Raw genomic sequence first — 21,136 nt, forward strand, 5'->3', positions numbered from 1 at the left:
GTACTAGCACATAGAGAATTCCAATGAGCTTCAAAATAAGGGCATAGGAGACATTAGACTCTGCAGGCTTTTTTGAGCCTGATCTCCCCCATCACTAAGGCAAACATAGAAGGTGCTTATCTTTACAAATCAAATACCTTTATTTTCACTCCTTCCACAGCACATGAGAAATGGCAGTGACCTTGGCAATAGGCTTAATGTCTTTGTCCCATTCAGAAGCCAGAATTTCAACATACCTGATGAATCTTTTCCCAAAGTGAAAGAGATGGTGGCTAGCCCCAGTGCTGTGACCCAGAGGACATCAGAGTCAGCACTGGACAAGGTAGCTAGTTGCCTGACCCCTAGTATGGGGCTAAAACTTGTTTGCCTGAGTAAAGGGACATCAGTCCTAGGATTTCTCCACATTATCTTCTTCTTTTGGTTTGTCGAGACAGGGTTTATCTGTCCTGGCTGTCCTGGAACTCACAGAGATCCACCTACCTCTGCCTCCCAAGTGCTGGGATTAAAGGCAGGTGCCACCACTGCCTGGCTGTGTCTTGTTTTGCAGTGGCCAGAAGGTTGCTCTTGAGTTGTCCCTAAGTAGTACTCTAAGGCGGACCTAGTGGCTCTTTATGGTCATGGATTCCAAGAAAAGCTGCCCTTGGAAGCTCTTGAGAGAGATGTAAGCATTGAACAATGTTCAAGTTGTGGCTCACACAGCCATCACAGAGGCTGAGTGAGCAGTCACCCAAGGAGGAGGGTCCCAGCTCATTCCATTACCGTGGGGTAGGTGACTAGAAGGCAACAGCACCCGGGTCAGCCAATGCCTGTGAGAAATAACCAAAAAAAAGTCTGTTTAGTTCTATGTTCTTGGTTGTCCTTCCTGTGCAAGCAAGAATCAAACATAGATGATGAGGGAGCTCTACCTCTGTCTGAATCTGGGAACTGTATTCCTTGGGGCACTAAAGGCATCTTGAGCATGCTCTTTTATATATAATGAAGCAAATTTGGGGTTTATTAAGGAAAAGTTTGCTGGGAGGTGGTGGTGCACACCTTTAATCGCAGCACTTGGGAGGCAGAGGCAGGCAGATCTCGTGAGTTCCAGGACAGCCAAGGCTACACAAACAAACCCTGTCTCCAAAAACAAAAAACAGCAACAACAAAAAAAGAGGAAAGGTGAAAAGAAAAAGTTTTAATGAGCGTTTAATCACAAAAGGAGCAGGTGATGTTAGGGAAGTTGTTTCTATGGGGTGGAGCTTAAGAACAATTTGCATATGCTCTTTTGTTTCAAAAGTGTCACTATAACCCAGGTTGGCCTTGAATTACTGATCCTGTTACCCTGGTCTCCTCAGTGCTGGAATTACAGGTGTGGGCTGCTGTGCCTGGCCCTAGTCTTTTAAGAGGGCACTGCAAGCACAGTGGTGGGTGGGAATGTAATGTGGATGAAGCAAAGAGAAAGGAAAGTACTTCATTCATCTCATTGTTACAAGGTCATCAAACTCCTCATGTTCCTGCAGTCGTGCCTGGCCTCGTAAATTTGCAGTTGGATAAATGGTTTTATCTTGTCTCTTGGACTGAACAGAGCTAGCTTCATACTGCTGTAGGACCTCTGCAACATGTAGGTTACCTTAGTCTCATATCTCTAACTCCAGATAATGACTACTACATTCTACCTGTATGCCCTTCCTAAGAATGCTTTCTCTACTCTTCTGTAGTTGTACTGAACATCTCTTAACCGGTTTTATGGACGGTAGAGATGGCTCAGCAGTTAAGAGTACTTGTTGCTCTTGCAGAGGTTTGGATTCCTAGCACCCACATGGCACTTATAACCTCTACAATTCCAGTCCGAAGGAATCCATCCAGCGGCCTCCCCTGACCTCAGGCACCAGGCATGCACATGCTGCTTGTATTTAGAGTTTTAGCCTCAGGCCCCAGTGCTTCTTAGAAAAGGTTATTCCTACTCCTGAGGATGAAGCCTAATTATACACTCCTCAATGGCACTAGCCACATTCTCTGCTTGTGTGGATAGACCATTTTCCCTGTCATGAGAGTTTGGTTCCACCCTGTACCACAGCATCATCTTTCTGGTTCTGGGTATGGACCATCTTCCTCATCACAAAGCTCTGTTGCACAGCACTGCTCTCTGTCTTTACTTTACCTTCCTGTGTCCACACCTAGGAACACCTTCCAGTTGTCTAAGCAGCCATAGTTGTAAGGATTCCTAAATACCTAGAAACAAGAAAAATATATTTCTATAAACCTCTTCTACTTAATCTCCTCATCTTAGAGATAAAGATAGAATGCCAGTAATCAAAATTCTAGCTTTTTAAGCCATCTGTCAGATGGTTTTGGTTGCACTTGCCTTTGATCCTAGCACTCAGGAGGCAGATGGACTACTGTGAGTACAAGGCCAGACTGTCTATGTCAGGATTACATGAGGCCAGCTTAAAAAATAACAAAAGAACCTAGAAACTTGTCTAGTCAGCCCTGGTCATGATCTGTTTATTAGATGTAGAATCAGTTACCCACCTGTTCACCCAAGTCCCCTCTTCCCCACTCACTCTGCCCTTGGCCTGTAACCGACGTCTCTCCTTCTTGTTGATATGCCTTTCGATGCTAGTCTCACCCCGACTGATGAGAACAGCATGCCATATGGTTAGGGCACCCAGAGCCAGTGCCACCGAACTAAGAAAAAAGGCAAAAATGCACAGGAATTAGAAGTACTCATATGGCCTGGGTGAACATGTATTCTGTCTCTTAAAGTTCTATTAAAGAAGATGGAGAAATAAGTCTACCTCTGAGAAAAATGCAGATGCTCGTAAAATGCCCATGCTTAGAAAACAGTGGAGGAGGCTGGAGAAATGGCTGAGTTAAGAGCACTGACTGCTCTTCCAGAGGACCTGGGTTCAGTTCCCAGAACCCATATGGCAGCTTACAACTGTAACTCTAACACTAGTTCCATGGGAGCCAACACCCATACCAAAACACCAATGTAGATTTAAAAAAAAAAAGGAAAGGAAGAAAGAAAAGAAAAGAGAAATATTTAGGGCTAGAGAGATGGCTGAGTGGTTAAGAGCACTGCTCTTCCAGAGGTCCCAGGTTCAATTCCCAGTACCCACAAGGCAGCTCACAGCTGTCTAACTCAGGTTCTAGAGGATGTGACACCCATGGCAAAACATGAATGCACATTTAAAAAATAAAAGTTAAAAAAAATAGTAGCGGGTAGGTAAGGTGATGCTTATCTTTAATCCCAGCACTTGGGAGGCAGATGAAGACATATCCCTATGAGTTCAAAGACAGCCAGGGCTACACAGAGAAACCTTGTCTCGAAAACAGAAAAAGTGGTCCAAGATCATACAAACATGAGCGGTTGGACTGGTGGTTGACAGAAATCATATTTCAACTCTTTAACTTCTAGCTATACATTGTAGGACAAATACCTTTACTCTCAGTTTCCCTTCTCAGTAAATAGAGTCACCTGTTCTGTGGTTTGAAGTCAATAAAACATAAGCTTAACTTAGCGATGGCATATCACAAGTGTGACTGCATTAACAATTATTGTTCTCTGCTCCAAAATATTGAGAAACCACACTCTTTGCCAGCCTCAGACTAGGACAAAGGACAAAGGCAGGTTACTCAGAGATGAGTCCTCCCTGTATGTGGGCACCTATGAAGGCTCTCTTAATGTTTCCCTCCCTTAAAACTATGAAAACTGAGTTAAATACCTGCACAGGAACCAGAGGTAGACAAGACTCTTGTGAGTTATTCTTTCTCGAAAGGAGAAGGTAGGTGGTGGAGTCTGGTGGTAAGTCTACAAAAAGAAAACAGTAAAGCCTGACTCCCTTGCTCTGCCAGTTTCTAGCAACTGTCACCAGAGCCCCAAGCACCTACAGGCAGGAATTAATAAAAAAAAAACCAGGCAGATAAAAATGGGGATTAAAGCCACAGAGGAAATCAGACCAGCAGCCAGATGGGTGGACCAAGCCCGGTGGTACCATCACATGAACAAACAGACAGTGGGTAGAGCAGATCTGGACAGGATAGCAAAGCACAAAGGGGCTAACTGAGCTTGTAGTTGACAGCAGTAATGGGACTCCAGGGGAAGGAAGCCAATCCAATCTCTAGCCAACCACAATTCTTTCACAGTGCAGCTACATCCACAAGAGATAGATCTATACCTGCCATGGACTAATGGGGGGGGGGTTGCTGTGAAAAAGCCACAGGGGAGCAATATACAAGTCCAAGATGTATGCAGAACAAGGGGTCCTAAAGAACAGGAATGGGGGGGGGGGATGATCCTAAAGCTGCTGGCCCAGCATGGTGTCTATCCCCTGGAACCCCATCACACAGACTAACATAGACCCCTTGCTGCTCAGGCCATCATGAAGGCAGAGTCCAGGCTCAGCCCAAAGTGATGATGGGATTACTTAAAACTTCCATACCAGAGACCTCCAGCTTGCCCCAGGCTACTTAGTCTATTATGACAGCTTCCTTAGAAACTTCTGACCTGGTCTGGCAGCTAGCCTATGTACGTAAACTAGCAGGTCCTTTCACTTAACTCTTAAACCCCTAGGCCTGAGCAGCAGGAGGCAGTGGCATAGGGACTGCCCACCTGGTTGGCAATGGCCTGTAGTTTGTTCTTGTCAAGCTGTTTCATTTTCTAAGGGGGTGGAAAACAGTGCTGGTTATTATACTTTTGGGCTACTAAGACAGGGAGCCACCAACCCAATCATTGGGGAACAGTTTGCGTTCTGTTGAGTTACTCTCTTCCTAGCCATGGGCTCACCTCGATGGCAGCATAAGCCTCCCGGAAAAGGTCCCAACTTCCGTAGCTACAGTAGACACAGCCCAGAGTCATGAAAAAGCAGAAAGAGAAGAAGTAGCGATGGTTATAGTGGCCTACACAATTGTTTAGCCAGGCTGATGAAGGAATGATTAAGGACAAAATCAAATATAATTTGGGGGTACCCATGCCCCTACAGCTCATCCTTAGTTCAAGGCATCACCCAAGCACAAAGGCAAGAAAATAGAGGACAGTTTCCCAAAGAAAAAAGTTGTCGAAGCTTTTCAGAGCTTTCAGATTCCACCAAGCAATCTTTGTTTGTTTTTCGTGTGTGTGTGTGTGTGTGTGTGTGTGTGGCTTTGGAGCCTGTCCTAGAACTTGATCTGTAGACCAGGCTAGCCTCAAACTCACAGACATCTGCCTGCCTCTGCCTCCTGAGTGTTGGGATAAAAGGCGTGTGTCACCACTGCCCTGCTCCACCAAGAAATCTTAACCACCTGCAAATATTCAACTGGCTAACTCAGGTTAGCCAGACATCTGTATGGAAAGACAGAACAGGACCCATAATAGTACCAGGGCCTCCAATCAGAGGCCCAGACACTTAATTCTCCACAAAAGACCTGCCAGAAAATTCCTTTCTCCTACAGGTTCCATTTTAGAAAGCCTATAAACATTCTACTCCCCACAAAAGATGGTAAGTCCCCAACAATGCCTCTTCTACTAACTTCTCATAAGCCAGGATTCTCAGGAGATTGAAGCTAGTTGGAAAGCCTTGAGCATGTGACTATGAACCCTGTGCAGTGAGTGCTCTGGGGGACACAGACGGTCTCTGCTGGGCCTCAGGCTGAAGAGAGAAAAAGGATACGGCAGTGATGATCCATCTTCAGCACACACCTGTGAGGGAGGGACACAGGCTCTGTTACAGTGGCCAAGGACCTTGAGATGTCAGTGACAATTCTTTCCTACTAGGACCAGCATCCTGCTGAGGTGGGAAGGGTACAGACTCTGAAGACAGCCAGGACTTCCTTCAAACCCAGTTCTGTTGTTTATTGGCTAGGTGACAAGGAAACATCTCATCACCTCAGTTTGTACAAGTAGCAATAATGGCTCACTCACAGGATCATACTGAAGACTAGCAGAGGAGAAGCACAGTGCCTGATCTTAACAGGTACTCTGATACACAATTAACTAATTCCAGGACCAGGTTTTGCCCTAGGGTTACAGCAAGAGCGAAGCCAAGACCCACCTATTACAGATGCTGCAGTGGTGTGTTCGGGCTGGTTTAGGGTAAATGCACTTCTTACAGATGGAGACAGTAGCAATGTCATTTCTGCCCTGTGCAAATTGAAAAGAATATCTTGATCACTGTAGCACCACAAGACTTGTCTCAAAAGATTCCCAGTCATTCTCCCTCCCATTAATGAAACTGGCTACCACAGTGTGCAACTCTGCTCATCCCCATGCCCCTGTGGGGTCCCACCTGGGGTGGGTATCCAGGAGGCGTGGTGATGGCCTGGTAGTAATGGAAGACGATGAGGATCAGATTCCAGTGACTATAGAAGAAATGCCAGCAGAGTCGCGGTACTGAGTAGGTTCGAAGGATGAGGGGCAGGACACACAGATAAGCAATGGCCACAATGGACCCAGTCAGCACGATCACCAGCACCACAAACACCTGCCAACACCAGTGAGGTCAAGAGGACACCATGAGAGACCTATACCCATCAAGACTCAAGAAATTCCCTGGCTTCCAAAGCTTAGTATGAGCCCATCGGAAACATACCCTCTTCCCCCGCAAAATCCCCTCTCCTGGGCTCCCTGAGCATCATCACTTACCACTCCGAACCAGCGGATCACATTGTCCACTAGCCAGTAGATAGGCTCAAAGGCAGCATCAACAGCAGTGTCACTGCTTCCAAAGGAGTTGTAAAGCAGGGAGCGCAGGCAAACCTTGCCATAACGCCAGCGCTGTACCAGGCCCCGGAGCAGAGGAGGGCAGCGACGCCTGTAACCCAGAAGTAGAAGGAGACGCAGGCAGAGGCGGGCTGGACCCAAAAGCAAACTCCGCTGGCCCCGCATGGCTCCTAGGAGAATATACTAACATAAGAATACAGCCTGAGCCTTGTCCCACCCTACCCCATCAGTGAGAAAGCCCAAAGCATCAATTTAGAGGACTTCTCAAGACTAAGGCCTAATTAGGCTGGTCATCAGCTGTAGAAAGAAAAAGGTCACTTTCCTACAGAATTTCCAGTGTCACTGTTCCAACCATAGTACAGGAGGTAGGGACTGAAAGTTTGAGCCTACAAAAGTAGTGTTTACATTATACTGTACCATTATGCAATGAATCCCTGGTAATTTACACCTGAAGAGCCACAGCAAACAGTTGTCAAAGGAATAATTTGGTGTATGTGCATCACATGTGTGGATATCGGGTATTTCTTCTCTAGTCACTCTCCATGTAGTTTTATTTATTTTTGTTTTGTTTTGTTTCTCAAGGCAGGGTTTCTCTGTATTGCTTTGGAGCCTGTCCTGGAACTAGCTCTGTAGACCAGGCTGGCCTCAAACACACAGAGATCCACCTGCCTCTGCCTCCTGGGATTAAAGGCGTGTGCCACCAATGCCCAGCTTTTTAAAATTTTTATTGCCTGAATGTATGTATGTATGTGCCTGGTGCCCAGAGGCCAGAAGAGAGTGTCACACCCCTTGGAGCTAAAGTTACAGATGGCTGTGAGTTATGCATGTGCTGAGCCTTCTGTAAGAACAAGTGTTCAGCTGGGCATGGTGACATGTGCCTTTAGCCCTAGCACTCGGGAGACAGAAGTAAGTAATCTCTAAGTTCAAGGCTAACCTAGTCTACAGGTCGAGTTCCAGGACAGACAGGGCTACACAGAGAAACCCTGTCCCATAAGACAAAAATAATAATAGTAATAGTAACAATAAACAGCAAAACTTCTTAACTGCTGAGACATCTCTTCAGCTATCTGCTACACCCATCCCTGGCACAAACATACACAGCTTTTTTTTTTTCCCCCTGTGCAATATGATTGTATTAGCTTGGAAATAGTCTGAACCAAAAGATAGTTAAAATAGCCAAAAATACTTAAAAATAATAGTCATGTGCTCCTAACATGAATACGTTCTGCTGGACATTAAATACTAACTACACAGGGAATCCCAGTAAGGCAGGTGAGCGAGCACCCATCTGTGGGCACTTCTGGGGTGTGGAAATTTTAATTTTTTGAGACAGGATTTTTCACTAAACCAATCTGGCTAAGCAAGCTTCAGAGATCCACTGTCTCTTCCTCTCGGCACCAGGGTTAGAGACACACAGACTTGTCTTTTTACATGAGTTCTATGGAATCAAACTTAGTTCACCATGCTTGTGGAGCAAATACTTCAACAGCTAAGCCATTGCCCCAGCTCCCTGAGGGGTTGTGTTCTTGTTCTTCTTTTGAGTTATCTGTCTAGACAGATCATGGAGTAAAGCTTAACCAACATAAACAAAGCTGCCACTCTATCTTAACCAAGACACTGAGGCTGGGGGTGCCCAGGATCTCCTGCTTGCTCTGTAACACACAGGATCCTGCATCTACAACTCTCCTGGCCTTCTCCAAGTTTTCCTACTCCATCTGGGCTGAGGTTTTAGGCCAGCCAGATGGCATGATGCCTTGTTCCCTGTTAGGACGGTCAGCCATCACTTGAATGACATTGGATACTTTTGTCTCCAGTTCCACTCACAGCCCTAACCCAGGGTTATAGCAGCCAAGGAAACTTCAGGTATTCCCGGGGAGTTTTTCCAGGTCTTCTCTGATTCAGCACCACTTCTGTGGCTGATGATCTGGCCCCGAGCTTCCCAAGCATTCTGGCTCTCATCGCTCCACCATCTCTGCACACCCAAGCAATGAACACAACTGTGGACACAGAGACTCCAACAGACTTTCCATGGTGGTCTCATCAGGTGCGTAGAAATGTATTAACACTGGACATGGAATACTGCTTTGTCTTCAGCAACCCCACTAACTTATTTAACAGGTGGCTCATAACCCAGCAGAAACTGGACGCTGTTACTCTTCGGGAGATGGCTTTCAGTTCAGTAACTGGAGTAATGTGCTCTCTTTGCACCCTGGTTCATCTCCACAAAAGGCTTTTCAAAGAAAATAATTAGCTCTTTCCACCAGTTAGAAACCAAAAGGTAAAGGAAACCCTGCAAAAAGGCCCACAAGAATATTGAAACTTAGTGGGACAGACCTATAGACACTGCACCAGGGTAAGAAACTAGCCTTTCCATTACTTCCTAAGAAGCTGAAAAAATTAACAGGAAATGTAGAAAGGCAGGCTGGCGGTGGTGGTGGTGCAGACCTTTAATACCAGCACTCAGGAGGCAGAGGCCAGCCTACAGGGCCACAAAGAAGAACCCTGTCTCAAAAAAAAAAAAAAAAAAAAAAAAAAAAAAAAAGGAAGAAAAGCTGAAAACATCACAAACTATCTGTTGGACTGCACTGCTATTACTATTACTTAGAATCAGGATTTGGAAAATCATGAATTTTGTGGCTAGCCACAACCAAGTGAAGAGTAAGATGGAGCTAATTGCCCCACAGCAATATACCAATGCTATCCTCATTAGGAGCAATGGAGAGTGTTCTAATTGCTGAAACACTTTTTATAGCAATAGTGTGCAAAACTCTGATTCTTTCCTAATTTGTAACAAATGCAAATTATGTCACCACAGAGCGATTAGTCTTAGAAAATCCTCAAAAAGCTGAACATGGTAGTGCACGCCTTTAATCCCAGCACTCAGAAGGCAAAAGCAGGCTGATATCTGTGAGTTCAAGGCCAGCCTAGTCCACATAGTGAGTTCCAGGACAGCCAGAGCTATATTGTGAGACCCTGTCTAAAAACATAAAAGTCCTCAAAACTGAGTATGATGGTGTGTATCTACCTGGAAGCAAAAGGATCAGAAGGTCAAAATCATTCTTGGCTACACAGCCAATGAGGTACCAGCAAGAGATATTAAGCAAACAAAACATCAGGGCTGGAGAGATGGCTCAGAGGGTAAGAGCACCAGCTGTTCTTCCAGAGAACCTGTATTCAATTCCCAGCAACCACATGGTGGCTCACAACTACCTATAAGAGCTGGGTGCCTTCTTCTGGTGTGCAGGCATTCAGGCAGAACACTATTTACATAATTTTAAAAAAATCTTTTAAAAAAAAGATTTTTTAAAAAACTTTTTAAAAATCAGGTTGTTAGTCTTCTGTGTTCTTTTTTCCCCCCCCCCCCCTCTGGAGACAATATTTCTCCGCATTGCTCTGGATCCTGTCTTGGAACTCAATATGTAGACCAGGCTGGCTTCAAAATCAGAGATCCGCCTGCCTCTGCCTCCCCAGCACTGGGATTAAAGGCATGCACCACCAATGCATTCTTGATTATGTATGAAATGCCTACTCCAAAGGTTCAATTGACCAATCTCATCTATTTATACCCTATTTAGGGTTCAATTCTTTCCCTAAGTAGTCTATTACCCTGCTTCTCTAAATCTTAATTTTTTTTTTTTTGTTTTGTTTTGTTTTGTTTTACTTTTCAAGGCAGGGTTTCTTTGTGTAACAACCCTAACTTTTCCTAGTTGATCTGGAACTCAGAGATCTACCCGTCTTTGCCTCCCAAGCCTGGGATTAAAAGTGTGCACCACTGTGCCCGGCCCAAACCTTAATTTTTTTATACATACAATGCATGTCTGCACAAACATACATATACACTTACATGTATGTGGTCAAGGTTTAAATCAGATGCTTATAAAGCAATCAATACATACCTGTTGCTGAATGAAAGACACAAAACTGGAAAGCTGGCCAGCTCTACAGAAACCAGCAATGACACTCTTGCCAATGTGATAACACCAAAGTATTTGCTGCTCTCATTCTTCCTGATTAGCAAAGAAATAGAACCATCATTAGGACCATAGCACTAAAGAACAGTAATACATTTTAGAGAGCAAGCCAAACCAGATACCAAACATGTAAAACTGAAAGCCTGCAGACGCTGATCAACTCGAGTAACAAAATGTGAGACCAGGCCTCATCCTCACTTTAGCCAGCGGGACGTGTGGATACGAGGGTGATAGGGGGCGTGGGGTGAAAGGCCACAAATGAAACAGAAGTTTCACCTCAGGAAATACATACAGAAAAGACAAAAAATTTAAATCTAAGTGTGGCACGAGGGCATGGAGCAGGTATGAAGAGGCAAACACAGTTCCTTCAAACCCTTAGTAGCGCTACCCCTCAGTGGTACCCAAAGGCCACAGTGGCCATCTGCTCCTAGATTAGAGATTAGCAGGCAACAGCACTCCCCTAAGTCACCATTTGTGTCCCAAAGAAGCCCGACTGGCAGAAAGGGAAGGGGAGAAAGGAATAAATTCCAAAGCCAACAGATGAAACTGCGATCAAAATCATGGCAATTCTCATCTGCACGAATGCGGCTCCCCTAACCTTTGTCCCTCAAGCTGATGTAAGACACCAATTAAAACACATTATTCTATTTATGAACGCTGCTTTCCCGGCTAACATGCTAAAAAGGAAGGAGGAGAGCAAAAACAGTGGTAATGCTAACGGTGTGCTGCTTCATTCACAGTTGAGAGGCTCACACTCTAAAGTATCTGCAAGAGAATAATCTGTGGTTTCACAAAACCAGAAAAAGGGTGTCTTCATGAGCAGCGGAGTCCGACTATGATGGGCTCAGGTTAAAAAAAAAACAGGCTTAGGCTTCGGCTGTCTCTCGAATTATCTTCGAGACTTTGAACAACCTAAACCTCGTCTCTGTGTCGGAGCCTCCAAACCCATGAAATGGGTAAGTTTGAGCAACAGATTGGGGCTGAGATGCGCTAGGACTCGGGAGGACACAGCCACGCAGGATGGGGAGTGCAGAGAACAGGAACTTGAGTGCAGAAGACAGGAACTTGAACTTAAAGGCCTGGACACCTGACACTCAAGTGGGAAGCAAGCATCGCGCTTCGCCCTTACCTACCTCCTGCCAGCTTCTCAATCAGCCAAGTTCAGCTCAATAGCCCTGCGCGTCTCAGTGCCTCCCGCTCCAGCTCGGGACCCGGGCTGGTCCGATCTCAGGCTGACCCACCATTACCCTCATCCCTGAGCGTCAGCCAGCCGACCGGGTCCCACCGCCCGCCCACCATCACCCAGCTGCGCAGGCGCGAGTCCCGGAGCCCGCAAAGACCAGCCCAGAGAACTGTACCGGGGCATCCTGGGAAATGGAGTCAGGCCTCGCCCCACCTCGCACGGTCAAAGGCGCCAATTGCTGCACGTGTTACGACGGGGCAGCTCATCTAGCTGACCAATGAACACGCGGCTTCGTTTCCATCCGGGTTTTGGACCGGGGCAAGCATGGCACCACCTGTGAGATACTGCATCCCTGGTAAGTGATCTGTCTCCGCACGCAGTCCCTTGCTGTGTGACAACCAACTTCTGAGTGCCCGTGGCTGATACGGCATTTCTTTCTTTCTTTTTTTTTTTTTTTTTGATTTTTCGAGACAGGGTTTCCCTGTATTGCTTTGGAGCCTGTCCTGGAACTAGCTCTGTAGACCAGGCTGGCCTCAAACTCACAGAGATCTCCCTGCCTCTGCCTCCCGAGTGCTGGGCTTAAAGGCGTGTGCCACCAACGCCTGGCTTGATACGGCATTTCTTCTGCAGGCGAGCGTCTGTGTAACTTGGAGGAAGGCAGCCCCGGTAGCGGCACCTACACACGGCACGGCTACATCTTTTCGTCGCTGGCGGGCTGCCTGACGAAGACCAGCGAGAATGGCGCGGTAAAGGAAGCGGCTCCCGAGCGCGCGTTCTCCCTCGGGCAGTCACTGGGTTCTGGTCCTTGCGCACAGGCACTGCAGACGCGTCATTGGCGCCTCAGCAACAGAACGCTTCGGTCTCTCGATTTCTCCCAGCTGTGATCCGCATGCTGTTCCGAAGCACAGCCGCCGCACACCCGTTATGTTAATGTGGCTTGTTTGTGGATGCACTCGCAGAAGGACATGGGTTGCAGGGAGCAGGTGCAAATTAAGAATAGCCCAGTTAGCAGAGAGCTTCTTCCGGCCAGGAATGTCGACTATCCCTACACCTTGAAGTGGCTCTACTGTCCCCACCTCAGTGACATCAGTGTAATGCTGGAGGTTCTCAGCGTCCTAAATGTCCTAAGCGCTCTCCTGCCTGGAATCCTATGCGCGTGCAGATGCAAACCATCTGGAACTCACTCCTGCTCAGCCCCCGAAACTATAACCTCTTTTAAATAGCCCCGGTAGTTAGTCAGTTTTTGTTTTTGTATTTCCATAGACGCCCTTCTGGACCCACTGATTGAAAAAACGTGGTTTTGGTGGGAGTAAGATTGTTATGTGCAAGAATCTTCCTCCAGAGGACTTATTTAAATATGTTACTGATGTTTACATTTACCTGAGTAGATTCTTGCTCATCTAGACTTTTAAGTGTAGCCATGCATATACACCGCTCTATTCCAAGCTACCAACAGTTGCAGATAAAGAAGTTATTGATAACTGTAAAATGATAGAAGATAGTAACAATTAAAACCTTAGTCTGGTCTTAGTACAATGCCTGCCCAGCATGCCAAGCTTGGGAACATAGATCCAATCTCCAGCACTGCTTGAGAAAATTAGAAAGAATCAAAATTCTTTAGTGACTGGCCAAACCTTTTGGGTTCTTGCGTATTTGTAAAAACAGGTTCCAGTCAGCTGGTTTTGGAAATAAACTTAATCTGTTTATTCACTACACAGATTTCTCTTGAACACTTTCATGTGTCCTGCATGGTGCTGCCTTTATTGGCTACTGGGGATGCAGTCGAGAGCCAAAAACACTTAGCTTTTGCTACTGGAGAGGCACAGACACAAAGCATAAACAAATGCACAAATGTGTGTTTTTGGAAATCGGATGTCTTCCAAGTAATTGCACAGTGCAGTGAGAGCATGTCACAGGCTTTATGTCTGTTATTCTAGATAGTGAAAATAGTTTTTCAGCGGAATCATCTGAAGGATGGGGAGGAGGGAAAGAATGCAGGCCAGGAATAACTTTGGAGGAGTCAAGATAACCATAATTATAAGCCATATGATGGTATACTAAGAATTTCAAGAGCACCTTCAAAAATTTACAACTAATCAAATGTTCATATTAAATATGGCAACCTAACTCAAATGGTCTCTTATATTTGTTTCCTTTTGTTTGTTTGTTTTGACTTCCTAAAATCACCAGTGTCCTTTTCTGTGGGTTGCAAGTGCATCTATAGTCTGCCTGCCCCTGTACATCCACTGTTCTAAGTCAGTGCTGTTACTCTCAAATTACTACTGGGGTTTTGTTGTTGTTGTTTTTGGTGGGTTTTTTGTTTGTTTGTTTGTTTGTTTGTCTTTTCCGAGACAGGGATTCTCCGTGACTTTGGAGGCTGTCCTGAAACTAACTCTTGTAGACCAGGCTGGCCTAGAACGCACAGAGAGCCTCATGCTTCTGCCTCCTGTCAGTCACCGTTGTTTCGGTACCCAACACTTAACCAGTACATGACTTTTTTATTCTCTTCATAGCTTCCTGTGGTATCTGTGATGAGAGAAACAGAGTCCCAGTTACTGCCAGATGTAGGAGCTGTTGTCACCTGTAAGGTAAGTTGGTCCTAATCTTTGTGCTTAGGCCAAAATTCTACAACTGCTGTGTTCTACTATTTAATACAATAGTCAGGAGCTATATGGGGCTATTTAAGTTTCTAAGTGTTAAAAGTTCATTTTCAGGGATGGCTCTAGACTTTAAGAGGTAGAGACAGGTAGATACTTGAAGCCAACCTGGTCTACATATTGAGTTCCAGGACAGCCAGGGCTACAAAAAGAAACCCTGTCTCCAAAACTTAAAAAAAAAAAAAAATAAAGAAAGAAACAAAGAGAAATTCATTTACAGCCAGGTGTGATGATTCATATCTATAATCTCAGTATTTGGAAAACTCAACAGAAGTGAACCAGAACAGAATGGGCTGCAGAGCGAGAGAGACCATGTATCCTAGCTCCCAACACAACACTAACCACATTTTTATTCGGTTCAAACTGTGGTTAGTAACTGCCCTATTGGTTGGCACATGACTTTTGGGATATTTGGAGAAGTGATGGAACCCAGGGCCTTAAATATGTTAGGCTCTTCCCCTAAAGTACAGCCTCAATTTTAGGAAATTTTTTTGATTTGTTTTGGTTTTGGGGGTGCCTTTTTAGTTTTGTTTGTTTCCGTTTTATGTGTATAGATATTTTGTCTTTGTCATATGCATGCCTGGTGCTCCAGAGGCGAGAAAGAGGTGTTGCATCCCTGGGACTGGAGGGTACAAATGATTATAAGCGGTCATGTGGGTGCTAGGAATTGAATCCAGGTCTTCTAGAAGAGCAGCCAGTGCTCTTAACTGCTGAACCATTGTCCAGCCCCAGGAAATGACATTTCTGTCATCACAGAAAGTTTTTACTGGGAGGGTGTAAGAGTACATACCTCTAATGTTGCTTGAGAAACTAAGGATCCCAGAGCAAAGCTGAGTACATGGTGATACTCTGCCCCAAAGAAGAGGTGGAGGGAAGTCAGATTTGGTGGCACACGCCTCTAACGCCTGCATCAAGAGGCTGTAGTTCTTTGAATGTCCAGCTGCTGGTGCTGCTGGTCCTCTGATGCTGATCCTGTCTCTGTCCCCTAGGTCTCTAGCATCAACTCACGTTTTGCCAAAGTCCACATCCTGTATGTGGGGTCCACGCCACTGAAAAATGCTTTTCGAGGAACTATCCGGTAAGAGGGGTTCTTGGGTTTACGTTTGCCTAGGCACCAGTGAGGCAGGGATAGTGGGCAGGACTGGAATTTGTGGAACAATTACAGTTCCTTCTCCTGCCCACGTTAGTCTCTCCGTGGTGTTTGCTCCTTGCCCCGCAGTACATCCAGAGAAAATGTTATATGAGCTACAAGAAAAGAGCATTTTTAAATAAGGGGGGGGCTGCTGTATCTCAGCTGGTGATGGACGGAGAAGCCCTAGATTAGATTCTCAAGAATGATATAATTCAGATGTGGTGGCACTTGCATGTAATCACACCACTCAGAGATCGAGGCAGGAGGATGAGAAGTTGAAGATAATTGTTGTCTATATATAGCAAGTCCAAGGCCAGCTGGGCTGTATGAGATCCTGTCTCAAAAAGAACTAAATAAAGCTGTGGACCAGCAGTGTCAGGGTGAGCCAGACCAGACAAAGTAGAAGCCCCTTTGGAGGTGCCTTCCTGTTCTTTCTTCTTACTATTTTGTTCAGTGTGTATGTGCTGACCCACATACTACAGCAAGCATAAAGGTCAGGGTAACTTTATGAAGTCCATTCTCTCTTTCCACCTTAAAGTGGGTTCCAGAAACTCAACTGGTCATCAGACTTAGACATCAAGCATCTTTAGCCCCTGAGCCATCTTGCCCAACCCCACCCCCCATTTTCTTTCTTCTTTCTTCTTTTCTTTTTCTTTTTCTTTTTCTTTTTGTTGTTTTTGTTTTGTTTTTCGAGACAGAATTTCTCCATATAGTTTTGCCTTCTGTCCTGGAACTCACTCTGTAGACCAGGCTGGCCTTGAACTCACAGAGATCCTCATGCCTCTGCATCCTGAATGCTGGGATTAAAGGCTTGCACCACTACCACCCGCCTTTGTTTTTATTTTAATATTTAGTCCTGGCTAGCATCGAACTCAAAAGTTTGCCTGCCTCTGCTTTCCTTTTGCTAGGATTAAATACATGCACTGCGACAGAATTCTTAACCTGTAATATTGATTGAACCCAAACGTAGTGAGAAAATTTTGTGGCAAGGCTGGGGAGTGAGCTCAGCAGTTAAGAGTACTTGTTGCTCTTGCAGAAGACCCAGTTTCAATTCCCAGCACCCAAATGGTAACTCCAGTTCTGGGGGACTAAACAGACATGCATGTGGTGCACATATATGGCCACAGGCAAACCATTCATACACAAAAAGTAAAATAAATCTAAAAAAAGAAAGAAAAAGTGTGGGTGAAATGGTAGATTGTTATATGACTTCTTTGAAAAATGATTGGGCTAGAGAGATGGCTCAGCTGTTAAAGGATAGACTCACTACTAAAACTATAAAAGAAATGGTTATGAAATTGTTATAGGATAGGTGGTGTGGTTTTGTTTTGTTTTGGACAGAAATCCTATAGTCAGCCTATCCTTACATTCCATATGTAGCCAAGAATGACCTTTGAATTTTTGGTATGTTTTCCATTGTCAAGAGTTATCTGTTTTGTCCAAGAAAGGGTGTGTTTTACTATACATGCTAAAGATGACCTTCTGTCCTGGAGGCATTTCTGTGTGCTTTTATTGTTCTTTACTAGGAATCTGGGTAATTCTTTCCCACAGATAACTAATCATCTTTTTTTTTTTTTTTTTTTTTTTTTTTTTTTTTCCTTTAATATAGCAAGGAAGATATCCGAGCAACTGAAAAAGACAAGGTTGATGATTGGTGGTTTGCATGTTTGTTTTTGTGGGTTTTTTTTTTTTTTTCTATGACTTTAAGATAATTGTGCTTTAGCTAGGCGGTGGTGGTGCATTCCTTTAATTCCAGCACTTAAGAGGTAAAGGCAGGCGAATCTCTTTGAGATTAAGGTCTACAAAGTGAGTTTCATGACAGCCAGGACTTACTCGGAGAAACCCTGTCTCAAAAACAAACACAAACAAACAAACAAACAAACAAAAAAAAAAAAAAAAAAAACGGGCATTGGTGGTGCACGCCTTTAATCAATCCCAGAACTCAGGAGGCAGAGGCAGATGGATCTCTGTGAGTTCGAGGCCAGCCTGGTATACAGAGCTAGTTCCAGGACAGTCTCCAAAGCAATACAGAGAAACCTTGTCTCGAAAAACGAAAACAGTCTTTTTCCTTTGAAATTATTATCCCTGGGACTGGGTAAATGATTTGGGCATTTAAGAGCACCAAGTTCTGTTCCCAGCATTCATGAAGTGGCTCACAAACCCCTGCAATTCCAGGTTTAGGGGATCTGATACCCTAGTCTGTCCTGCACTAATACCTGCATACATACATTTATGATAAATAAATCTAAGGGAAAGAAAGGAAGATAGATAGATAGATGGATGATAGATGGAAGATAGATAGATAGATGGAAGATAGATAGATAGATGGAAGATAGATAGATAGATAGATAGATAGATAGATAGATAGATAGATAGGAGATAGATGGATAGATAATGATAGCCAGGAGGGGTGGTACCTACTCACCTTTAACTCAAGCACTCAGGAGGCAGAGACAGGTAGACCTTTCAGTTTGACATTAGTTTCAGCACTGAGGATACAGAGGCAGGTATAGATGAACCTGTGTATATTTAAGGCCAGCCTGATCCATGTAATAAGTTCTGTGCTAACTAAGGCTGCATAGAAAGATCCTGTCAAAAAAATAATAAATAAATAAAAGGTGTTACTAGGCTAGAAAGTTGGTCGAGTGTCTGCTGGGTACATAAGGACCTGAGTTTAGATCCCTAGCCACTATGTAGAAAGTGGGGGCCCAGGCTGGAGAGATGGCTCAGTGGTTAAGAGCACTGACTACTCTTCCAGAGGTCCTGAGTTCAATTCCCACCAGCCGCTCACAGCCATCTGTAATGAGACCTGGTGTCCACTTCGGGCCTGTAAACATACATGCAGACAGAACACTGTATACTAAATAAATACATCTAAAAAGAAAAAGAAAGTGGCCCAAATAACCCAAGTGCTAGGGTGGAGGATACGGAGCAGGAATCTCCCTAGAGCTCAGGTTCATTTCAGTAAGAGACCCTGTCTGAAAAGATTGGGTGGAACGGGGCATACTGGGGTGTGCCATTAATCCTAGCTCTCGAGAGGCAGAGGCAGGCAGAGCTCTGTGAGTTCAAGGTCTACATAGGAAATTCAGGACAGTGCCATAGCGAGAGATCATATCAAAAGATAAAATAAGGCGGGAGCCACCAAGGGAGACAACCAGGTGTCAGCTCTCACCTCAACACAATTTGCTCCACACATACAAACTTTATTTTGTGAGGTAGGATCTTGCCATATTGTCCAGCCTGGCCTTTGAAGCTGGGTGTTTATTCACTACTTTTCAGTTACTCCTCAGCCTTCCCCGTCCACTTATACTACCTTTGTCTAAGTCAGATTCCTGATCAAGTTTCTAAAGTCAAATCTTTCATTTATACGATGACACTGAAACAATATACATTTGAAGTGACGTAATGATGCCACCTCTCCGCTGGGATTAGAAAGTAGCCTGACTCTAGGGCGGTTGGTAACTTCACGTAGACCTTATTCATACCTTTTATTCCTGGTTGTGTCTTACAGGTTGAAATTTACAAGAGTTTCCGCCCGGGTGACATAGTTTTGGCCAAAGTTGTATCCTTTATTCCATCAGAGTTCTAGTTCTGTCAAAAGAAGAAGTGGGGCCAGGCACAATGACACATTATGTGATCCTAGCACTTGAGGGGGAAGGCAGGAGGATCATCAGTTCAAGGCCCGCCTGGGATACTTAAGACCTGGTATCAAAAAGAAAACAGAAGGCAGTGGAGGCTCACGCCTTTAATCCCAGCACTCTGAAGACAGGCAGGCCCTTCTCTGAGTTTGGGAACAGCCTGGTCTACAGAGTTAATTCCAGGACATCGAGGGCTACGTGGAGAAATCCTGCCTTGAAAAAAAGTATAAAAAGGGGAAGTGAAGGTGGAGTGAAACGTCACGTAAAGCCTCTCATTTTCCTTCACTGGGTCTGTCTGACTAGATCTCCCTGGGTGATGCACAATCCAATTACCTGCTGACCACTGCTGAAAATGAGTTAGGGGTAGTAGTGGCCCACAGTGAATCAGGTAAGCTGGTCTTGCTCCCAAGTCCACTTTCTTGGGAACCATGGTTGTCTAGGAAGCAATAGGAGTACTCATACAGGTGAGATGGAAATCAGTATTTTGACCAATTGCAGGTACCACATACCATGGTGGGCCCCATAGGATTGTATCACCTAGTGCTAAAGATGGAGCTCGGTGGGAGAGTACTTCCTTAGCATTCGTGCAGCCCTGGGTCCAATCCCCTGCCCGTCCTTCCCCCTCCCTAAAGAAATCACAAGGTAATGTCACCTAGTGGTGTAGCCATCTTGGTATGTGTGAGTACACACGGATGTTCCAGTGTTGGAATCTTATTTCTCAGAGCATGTCCCCATTGTCGAACAGCATGGAGCTCAGTTTAGGAAGCATAGCTCGATTCCCCTAAATGTCAGAGAATAGGATTCTTTCTTTTTCCCGTAATGCTGGGGATGAAACCTGTGCATTTCATATATGCTAAGCAAGATTGTACAGCTGTACCACATCTTTGAGTCTAGCTGAAAAACCATCAGCCGAGTATGTAGAGTCACACCTCTAACTCTAGCTTTTTCTCTTTTTCCACCAGGGGTCCAGATGGTTCCCATAAGCTGGTGTGAGATGCAGTGCCCTAAGACCCACACTAAAGAATTCCGCAAAGTGGCCAGAGTGCAGCCTGAGTTCTTACAAACCTAAGTACACTTCCCAAAGACAGAGTTAACTATTTCCAAGAGTACGAGTATGAAAAGAACATCAAGATGCCGTGGTCTTTATTAAGCTAGCAGTTACCTCTTGAAAAATCTGCCAGAAATACATTTGTGTGGTAATGAACACCAAGGCCCATGCAGCCAAGACAGGAAGATTGTTAGTTCCCAAGTTTGGGTCCAGACTTTCAACCAAAATTATAAAAAAAGAAAATGTATTCTATTTGAAACACTATTCTTGGGAAGCTGATTTTTTATTCTCTTGGCTGATGAATCTCATTTAAAGGCATTTAGCAAACAGAACCTTATGCCTTCTTTACAAATATGTATTTATATGTATTTTGCTATGACTGGGAAAAAATATGCTTTTCACTTGTTACTGGTATAGTTTTCTTGTGTGTGTGTGTGTGTGTGTGTGTGAGAGAGAGAGAGAGAGAGAGAGATGAGACCAGGCCCATTTTTTCATGTTGGACACTTGGGATTTTAACCCAGGTGTTCCTGGTTGGGTAGCAATTGAACTTACCACAGTCCTTGTCCTCACTGTTTAAAAGATAACTTGCAGTGAGTGAACTTTCTCATTGTTTTTCGCTTTGTGTGTATGTATATGTGTGTGTTTGTGTGCACCACATATGTAGTGCCCCTGGAGGCCAGGGAGTGCATTGGATCCCCTGGAACTGGATTTATGTGTGTGTGTGTGTGTGTGTGTGTGTGCATTGGATCCCCTGGAACTGGATTTACAAGACAGCTTTTGGGAATCAGTTCTGTGTTACCTAATCTTAGTTTTTGTTTTTTGATTAGATGG

At 44.8% G+C, this 21,136-nt stretch overlaps 2 protein-coding genes across 4 annotated transcripts; one reads left to right on the top strand and one right to left on the bottom strand.

The window, feature by feature from the left end:
• Positions 1–116: 116 nt before the first annotated feature.
• Zdhhc16 (zinc finger DHHC-type palmitoyltransferase 16) lies at positions 117–11,864 on the bottom strand. Of its 3 annotated transcripts, none has more exons than XM_051199703.1 (12): positions 11,781–11,864; positions 10,573–10,683; positions 6,599–6,846; positions 6,243–6,437; positions 6,009–6,097; positions 5,628–5,656; positions 4,766–4,899; positions 4,592–4,639; positions 3,705–3,790; positions 2,541–2,664; positions 2,138–2,208; positions 117–806 (listed from the first exon to the last, which is right to left on the bottom strand). In XM_051199703.1, the coding sequence occupies exons 3-12, from the start codon at positions 6,839–6,841 to the stop codon at positions 692–694; spliced, it is 1,134 nt and encodes a 377-aa protein (XP_051055660.1). In that variant the 5' UTR covers positions 6,842–6,846; positions 10,573–10,683; positions 11,781–11,864; the 3' UTR covers positions 117–691. The 3 variants fall into 3 exon arrangements, with proteins under 3 accessions (XP_051055660.1, XP_051055661.1, XP_051055662.1); XM_051199704.1 differs by having other exon boundaries at positions 11,777–11,855; XM_051199705.1 differs by lacking the exon at positions 4,592–4,639 and having other exon boundaries at positions 11,781–11,863.
• A 242-nt stretch (positions 11,865–12,106) lies between these two features.
• On the top strand, positions 12,107–20,713 carry Exosc1 (exosome component 1). Its single transcript, XM_051199834.1, has 8 exons — positions 12,107–12,185; positions 12,461–12,576; positions 14,344–14,418; positions 15,477–15,565; positions 17,229–17,262; positions 19,131–19,181; positions 19,561–19,645; positions 20,220–20,713. Exons 1-8 carry the CDS (start codon positions 12,155–12,157, stop codon positions 20,324–20,326), a joined length of 588 nt encoding a protein of 195 aa, XP_051055791.1. The 5' UTR covers positions 12,107–12,154; the 3' UTR covers positions 20,327–20,713.
• Positions 20,714–21,136: the final 423 nt, after the last annotated feature.

The sequence above is a fragment of the Phodopus roborovskii genome, unplaced genomic scaffold (assembly GCF_943737965.1).
Source record: "Phodopus roborovskii unplaced genomic scaffold, PHOROB, whole genome shotgun sequence".
Classification (NCBI taxonomy): domain Eukaryota; kingdom Metazoa; phylum Chordata; class Mammalia; order Rodentia; family Cricetidae; genus Phodopus; species Phodopus roborovskii.